The following is a 7,820-nucleotide window of genomic DNA, read 5'->3' on the forward strand; positions in this document are numbered from 1 at the left end:
GTGGTGCCACTGCGGTGCCTTGTCAAACCCGACAGGGAAATGGTGGCTCTCCACGAAATGGCTGCCTTGTTCCCGCTTTGCACAGTGGATCATGACAAAAAAAAAAAAAAAAAAAAAAGTTGGCAAGCTGACTGTCTAGAAAACCCTGGGAGTAATGAACACAGTCTCCTCCTTTTCCCTTCTAAAGAGGCAAATGGAGCCTTTAACTGGAGAGGGAAGAAAAGGCCTCTTGAGGAAGGAAGAAAATGAAACACAAGCGGCAAAAGCGTGGAGGGTCTGCGTCAAACGCGGCAGCAGAGCTGTGCCATCTCGGCCCGTTCCTAACTGACCCCTGGGAGGGCCCTGGGCTCCTGGGGAAACCACGACGGGGTGAGCGTGGCGGCGGTGGGATTTTTATCCAAGGCATCTAATGGGGCTTCCCTGCCCACCTGCCCCTGCCTGCTGGCCTCTCCTGGCAGCTCTGCCCAGCACCAGCTTGCAATAGATCTCTTAATGCGGGAGGCGACCGTTTCAGGGCAAAGCCGTTGCCTTTCTCTCTTCCCCTCCCTCTTGGGCTGCCACCTTTCCCCAGCCTTGTCAAACAGCGGGGCTTGTAGGGCCGCCTGTCTTTACAGGATGGTAATTTCCAAAAGCCTTTGGCTTTCTTCCTCCTGTTTTTTTGCCGTAACAGTTCCATGCCCCACGTGGTCATTTAACAGCTGGAAGTGTTTTTACCTTTTAAAGCCTTCCCAATTTGAACAAACTTCTGACTATCAAAAGAAGAATTGCCCTTGTGTTCCCCCTGGGGCTGGGGGGGTCCCAGCCTGGGCTGCCATGGGGAATAGATTTGGGTACATCGCTTATGAATGGGACGTGAGTACCACCGATCAAATTTTGCAGGAAATAGAAAGCTTTTGATCTGCTTATGTTTTAATTCTGAGGAGCTGCTGGGAATTCAGGCGCTTTTTTCACTGATGATAATTTTTACGTTTTCTGCTCTAAGATTTGAGCCAGTGCAGGATCTTGCATTGGTGCTGTAGGCAGTCCTGCTCAGGGGTCTTTAATTGGTTCTGAAGCTGTGAAAGCACAGCGCTCTTAAAAACAAAAACAAACTTGCAGATTCCAGCTTTTCTGCATGGCTGAAGGGAACCTTGGGAAGAAAAAGCAAGTATTTGGCTTTGCTGTTCAAGTCATGGAAGCGCGTTGCAAATGCTGCGGAAGCTTTTTGCACTGGTTCTTTCCAGTGCCTCTGTGTCCTGCAAAAACAAGCCCTGCATCTTTGGCAAACTGGCATCGCTCCGGTGGCACCAGGCTCCCTCCTTTGCACCTTGTGCAATATCCATGCTGCTGCCGTGGGGACAAATGCAGTAAAACTGCTCTCGCCAGACTATAGGTACGGCGTTGTTGCATCCTGCACGTGTTTCCTAAGCTCTGCTCTTCTTGAAGCCTGTGGCTGGTGATTTTCCCAAGCTCTTTTTCTTGCTGGGCTTGCTTGCAGCCTTGGTCTTGTCAGGACTGGCTCCCCCAGCCTTGCCTCGGCCCCAGCCAGGGCAGGTTTGGAAAGTGGTGGAAAGCTTCACCTTCAGCCCCTGGGCTTCTGCAGGGGACCCACAGGTGGCCCCTACGCGGAGGTTGAGTTTGTCGATCCACCTGGAAACGTGGCAGGAGATCAGGGAAAGGAATGGGACGGGACAGGGTGAAGGGAGGGGCAAAACTCCGTGCCCGTGAGTGGGCACACGGCACTTCAAAGCCAGGCCTCGCCTGGGGGAGCTGTGAATATCTGAGTATCATCTGCCCACCCCAGCTGGTGGCTGCTTTCCCTACACCAGGAAAGCCCAGGCTACTTCCATCCTTGCAGGTAGGCACGTGCTCCATCTTCTCCACCCTGGGAGAAGACACAAATGGCCAGTGTGCCATAGGCTTGTGGCTCCAGCACGGCAGGGTCCGGCTGTCCCCCGGGTTGTCCCCTGTGGCTGTGCCCCCCTCGTGGCACTCACCTGCGCAGGGGAAGGAGCTGGCAGTCGCAGTGGAAAGGCACATCCCTCAGGTTGAGGATCTCCAGCCCTGTGAAGTTGCTCATGTCGGGGATGTTGCTCATTTTGTTGCTCTCCAGGTAGAGACTTCTGATCTTGGGACCCAGGCCAGTGAAGGCACCGGGGGAAATCTGCAACAAAGTGAGGGTGAGTCGGGGGGTCCTGATGGAGGCAGGGGAGCAAATCTCTGCCCTTGCACTGCTAATCAGCCCGAGGTGCTGAGAGAGCCCTTCCTGACCTGGTGGCCCCACGAAAGAGCTGTTTTAAACAGCAGCACATGTGCTCAGGGACCGTTAATTGACTCAACCAGTTTTGGTCACATTTTGGGACTCACTAGACCCTGCTCAGTCTTCCTGGAAAGGTGACACGCAGGAGGTCTTAGAGCGATCCCTGGGCACTGTTAAAGGTGGATGGGCCTTACAAGAGTGGTGCTAACATTGCTTTCTTTAGAGGATGGAGGACTTCAGGGTAATAGTGGTGACAAGTCCCACAGGACAGCTTGTAGTAAGAGCAGGAGAAATATGGCCAGGGCTGGGGGAAGGGGGTGGTTTGGGGAATGATCTGGACCCCACTGAAACTGGGTGTCTTTAAGGACCAGGAGGAGCGAGCCTGTCCTGGGGGAGCTGAGGGATAGGTTGGAGCGAGACAACACTCCAGCCAAGCCCAAGGAAGCCTCTCCTGCTGGCCAGGCTATGGAGCATCTCCTGAAGCCTCGGGAGTTTGGGGACATCTGTTCAGATGCCCCTGTGGGGGCCACCAGCCCTGGGCACTGGAACAAGACGGGACCTATGGCTGTGCCTTGTGGTGCCCCTGCCCCTTGGGGGTCCCCAACCACACGCACCCGCTCCAGGCCCATGTTGTCCAGGTAGAGGTGCTGCAGGCTGGAGGCCACCGGCAGGAAGGCACTGTCCCTTATGTGCTTGATGGGGTTTCGGGAGAGCTTCAGCTCGCTCAGGGCGGACAGGCCCCGCAGGGCTGCCGTGGGCACCTCTGCCAGGCGGTTTCCCTCCAGGTGCAGCTTCTCCAGCATCTTGGCAGGATGCAGGGCAGCAGGGGCAATGCGCCCGATAGCGTTCCCAGCGAGGTAGAGCCAGCGCAGCCCCCCGGCCCCGGCCAGGTCGCCCTCCGCCAGCTCCCCGATGGCGTTGTGCTGCAGGTGGAGGGAGATGAGGTTGGGCAGGAGCTGGAAGGCACCCGCAGGCAGGCGGGCGAAGGCATTGCGATCCAGGTCGAGGTAGGCCAGCCGTGGGGCCCCCTCGAAGGCAGTGGCCACCAAGGTGGAGAGGTGGTTGTCGGTGAGGTAGAGGTAGACCAGGTTCTCCAGCCCCCGCAGCGCCCCAGGGTGCAGCGCGCCAATGCTGCAGCTCTGCAGGTGGAGGGACACCAGCTCCTTCAGGCCGGGGAAGGCGCCCGGCGGCACCATCCCAAAGGCATTTCGGTGCAGGTCGAGGAGGCGGGTGTCCCCAGGGAAGCCCCGGGGGATCTCCCGCAGGTCCCTGTTCTCGCAGGACCCGTGCCGAAAATCGGGGGAGCAGACGCACCCCTGGGGGCACCGCCCGCTGCCAGCTGCCCTCAGCTGCTCCGATGGCACAGCGGGGCTGGGGGGCAGCCGGGACCGGCCACATCTCATCTCAGGAGTCCTCAGGGAGTCGAGGGGCCGGCCGCGGAGGGCAGGGGGTGCGGCGCAGACCCCCTCCACCTGCACCCGCGCCCTTGCCAGCCAGTCGTGGAAGGGGCGCAGGAGGCAGGAGCAGAGCAGGGGGTTCCCAGCCAGGCTGACCCTCGCCAGCCCCCTGGCCCCAGCCAGGGGCGGCAGACCCCGCAGCTGGTTTTCACGGAGGTCCAGCGTGCGCAGCTGGGGGCTGCGGACGAAGGCATCGGGTGCCACGTCCTGGAGGGCGGCGGCGTCCAGGAAGAGGTGCTTCAGGGAGGCCATGGCCAGGGCCTCCTCGGCCACGTAGGTGATGGGGTTGTGGCCCAGGTCCAGCTGGGTGACCCCGTCCAGCCTGGCCAGGGCCTCACTAGGCAGCGCCTGCAGCTCATTGTGGTCCAGGCTCAGCCTGCGCAGGGCGGGCAGGGCAGCAAAGGCCTCACTGCCCAGCACATGGAGGGCGTTGTGAGACAGCCGGAGCCACCCGAGGACCTGTAGACCCTGGAAGACCATGTCTGGGAGGTAGACCAAGGCATTCGCCCTCAGGTCGAGGACAGTGAGGGACCCCAGATGGCCAAAAGCACCTGGCTGGATCTCCTCGATGCGGTTCCCCTCCAAGATGAGCTGCTGGAGGGAGGACAGCCCATCCAGGGACTCCTGATAGAGGATGGCTATGCTGTTGGAGGCCAGGTTGAGGTAGACCAGCCTCCCCAGCCCCCGGAAAGCCCCTTCATCCAGTCTCTCCACCTTGCAGCGCTGCAGGTCCAAGTGCGTGAGGTACGGGGTGGCAAGGAAAGCTCCCACTGGGATGACCGTGAAGATGTTGCCCCGAAGATCCAGTTTTTTGGTGAGCTGCCAGTCACAGACATAAATAAACACTGAGTTACCCCAGGGCTGCCACGCCTACCTCCTCTTCTTGCAGTCCCCTGTCTGTCCCTTCGCCCACCTGCGGGATGGTGCCAGGGACGGCCGTCAGGTTCCCGTTGAGGCAGAGGACGTGAGCGCGGAGGTTGTCGCAGACACAGGGCGCGGGGCAGCGGGCAGCAGCCGTCCCCCACGGCGCCAGGGCTGCCGCGAGCAGGAGGAGCCCCCAGGACAGCCTCATGGCGGAGAGCACCTGCGGCTTGGGCGAGATGGCAGTCAGGCCAGGAGAGGGGCCAGGCTCCCAGGCGTCCCAAGCAGCACCGCGTACTGGCACTGGGTGCCACAGGGGCTGTTGCTGTGACCTCATGGGGCAGGTCTCACTATCTCTTGCTCTCACACCATCATTTTAGAGGTTATAAATATAAAAAGAGAGAGGAAGGAGGAGTAAAGAAATACTTAGAATGAAAAGTGAAGGTCACAGATAGCAGATGTCCACTTGGTAAGGGCTTTTGCCCTGATTATCAAAACTCCCTGAGGGAGGTTTGGGAGGACCTGCGAGGGGCCCGGCAGGAGCACAGGGTCACTCGTGGGGAACTGGCTTGAAGCAGGCACCCCCCCTCCCCTTTTTCTTCTTATATCACTACTAGCATAAAATTTTCTTGATCTGCACAGAGTATCAATATTCCTCCTACAACCAAGGCTTGGTTTTTTTGTACGACAGGCAGGTATAGCTATCCAGGGGATGTGATCACGCTGGCTTTCTGAGCTGCCACCTTTCTTTTAATTGCAAATGTCCCATCTCTGCCACCCTGGCCACCTCCCAGCTCTGTGCCTCCCACCCTGCATGCTCCCTGCTCCCCCCCCCCAGCTATTCATAGCCATTTTTGGAATAGATCTCCACTGTTCAGCTGCAGGAAGGACGGGTTGGTTTTGGCCGGGCAGGAGCGAGCCCCTGGGGTGGAGGTGCCGGAGAGGGGCCAAGGCTGGGGCGAGCACAGAGGGGGCGGCGGGGCTGCAGATACAGCCAATACACCCCCCTTAAGCTCTGGGGAGCAGCAGCAGCGGGGTCTGCAAGGCTCAAGCCCATGGAGCCACCGCAGCACCCATCCCCTTGCCCACTGTGGCTCATCGTCCCCTGCTCCCATGCCCCCGCTCTGCCCTCCTGCCACCACCACAGCCAGCCCTGCCTCAGCCCCCCCCCACCCTGGGGTCACCCCCCTCCTGCACAGCCACCGGCAAGTGCCACCAACACGATGCCCCCAGCTCAGCACCCATCCTGCGCCTGGGCACCGCCCTGCCACCCCCTCCCACACACCTGGGGGGTCACGCACCCGGGGGCTGGGGGTACCTGCTCCTCAACAGGCGGCAAAAATAGAGGGGGAAGCGTCCCCCGACGTCCAGCGGCTGCCAAGCTCCTGCACCGGTGTTTGCTCTCCTCGCAGAAGCAAGAGCTGAATGGGCCCCGTTGTGTTGCTTTCCCAGCAGCGCTCACCGGACGGAGCCAGAAACGCAGGAGGAGGAGGAGGGGGAGAGGAAGAGTAGAGCACCCCTGGAGAGAGGGCAGTGACCCAGACATCGCCTGCCCCTTGCCTTGCGGGGGGCCGGGAGCACCGGCGCTGGGGAGCCAAAGCCTGGCGTGTCGCAGCGCCAGCCTGGCCGGAGCTCGCGTGGGATTTGCACTCGCCGTTCCCCAGGCTCTGCCTTTTCTTTCCTGGCTGCGTAAGTCACAGGAGCTGTGGAGGTGCAGGGCAAAAAGGTGACATCCAGCCAAATTTGCAACGCCGGCGGTAAGCCTGAGCAAAAGGAAAGAGGCAGCTGGCAAGCCACGCTGCGGGGCCACGACCATTTTACAGCCCTGAGTTCTAATTTTGCTTCTCTGCTTGTTTCGAAGAGGCCGGGGTGGCAGTGCCTGCGTGAAACATCATTTGCTTGCAGGCGGCCATGGAGGCCTTCGTTTTCCTCCCCGATGCTGTCGTTTCCCTTTTTCAGCTCTGCGTTTTGCTCCCCCAGGGAACGCAAGCAGACCTGCAGCCTGACAAAAATCTGGAAGATTTGGTACCAATGTCTCTTTCTCTTTCGAGCCCTTGCCACCCCTGGGCGAGGGACGCGCTGGCGGGGGTCTGCGAGCCTCCCCGCCGCCGGCTGGCCGAAGCTGACGCGAGGAGCGGCTCAGAGGCACCGGCTCCGACGCTTGTTCCCGCTCTGCTGTGTGGAGAGGAGCTCTGGGGATGGAGGCCTAGAGGGGATGGGCCTGCCCCGGGCTGGCAGGAGCTCGCTGCCTGCACCAAATCCTGTCCCAGCTTCAGTCACAGAAACTGGAAGAAAATGCATTTTGCTCTTAGCCTTAGGGCAGCCTTTTTTTAATGAGGGGACACTGCTCTTACACAAAGGCCAGCAGCTCCCCTGCCAGAGTGACAAGAGACACCGCTTTCTTGACCCTGCTGGATCATAGCCACACAAAACTTCCCACAGCCACCCCAGTTTCACCAGTGGTTGTCTTGAACACGCTCACAACCTGGAGGAATTTAAGCAGAGAGTGCATGCAAGCAGGTCTTGCACATACCACGCACTTTATTTCAATCCAGTGGCCCAAGCTCTTTTTTCTGTCTGTGCTGCCTGCAGCCCCTGTGAGTTAACACCAGCTTTTCCCGGATTTAGGCCAAGCACACAGACCCTGCCAGCTGTGGTACACGCTGCCTCTCGCAATGAAGGGATAGCTAACTCCATTTCCTCAACTTCTTTATACTGCATGTCGCTTGTAAGGTCAGGTAAGGGAGGATGAATAGTCTCCTCCAACTGAAAACAGAGAGGGAAGGAACAACTCTTTGCTACCCAAAGAGAAAGAGATGTGTTGATAGTCAGAGGCCTGAAAGAAGAGGGAGCAGGACCAGCCTCTGAGCTTGTGTGCTGGTACAGGTATGTGCCACAAAAGTGTGTAGGCACACGAACAATCCTCCATACAGAGGTTCAGGGGTATCTGCTGCTACTCCTTCAGCACAAGAAAAAAAAAAGCACAGCCCTAATTCTTTGTGCTTTTACACACGCTCACCTTTCAAACATGTCAACAGTGCACACAGTCCCACTGTTTTGTCAAAGGGAGGAGAAAGGGAACACGCATTCCACAGGGATTTCATGGATTGTATTCATTTCCAAACCAAGCCTATTTAATCGGGAAGAGAAGGGAAAGGGACAGGGAAAGGGCAGGAAGAGGGAACAACACAGGCGATGGCAAAAAAATTTACAATAAAAATATGCTTGCTCCCTTAAGCAATGGCCGCCAGGGTCAGCCACAC

The 7,820-nt window shown here is 58.7% G+C and overlaps 1 protein-coding gene across 2 annotated transcripts; it reads right to left on the reverse strand.

Annotated features, from left to right (window-relative positions):
- Positions 1 to 1,043: 1,043 nt before the first annotated feature.
- CHADL (chondroadherin like) lies at positions 1,044 to 6,373 on the reverse strand (the record flags this gene model as incomplete). Of its 2 annotated transcripts, XM_082311303.1 has the most annotated exons (5): positions 1,044 to 1,629; positions 1,977 to 2,143; positions 2,854 to 4,515; positions 4,610 to 4,786; positions 5,876 to 6,373. In XM_082311303.1, the coding sequence occupies 5 exons, from the start codon at positions 6,371 to 6,373 to the stop codon at positions 1,404 to 1,406; spliced, it is 2,730 nt and encodes a 909-aa protein (XP_082167429.1). In that variant the 3' UTR covers positions 1,044 to 1,403. The 2 variants fall into 2 exon arrangements, with proteins under 2 accessions (XP_082167429.1, XP_082167430.1); XM_082311304.1 differs by lacking the exon at positions 5,876 to 6,373 and having other exon boundaries at positions 4,610 to 4,889.
- Between the last annotated feature and the right edge of the window lie 1,447 nt (positions 6,374 to 7,820).

The sequence above is a fragment of the Platalea leucorodia genome (genome assembly GCF_965183815.1).
Source record: "Platalea leucorodia genome assembly, chromosome: 4".
NCBI classification, from domain to species: Eukaryota; Metazoa; Chordata; class Aves; order Pelecaniformes; family Threskiornithidae; genus Platalea; species Platalea leucorodia.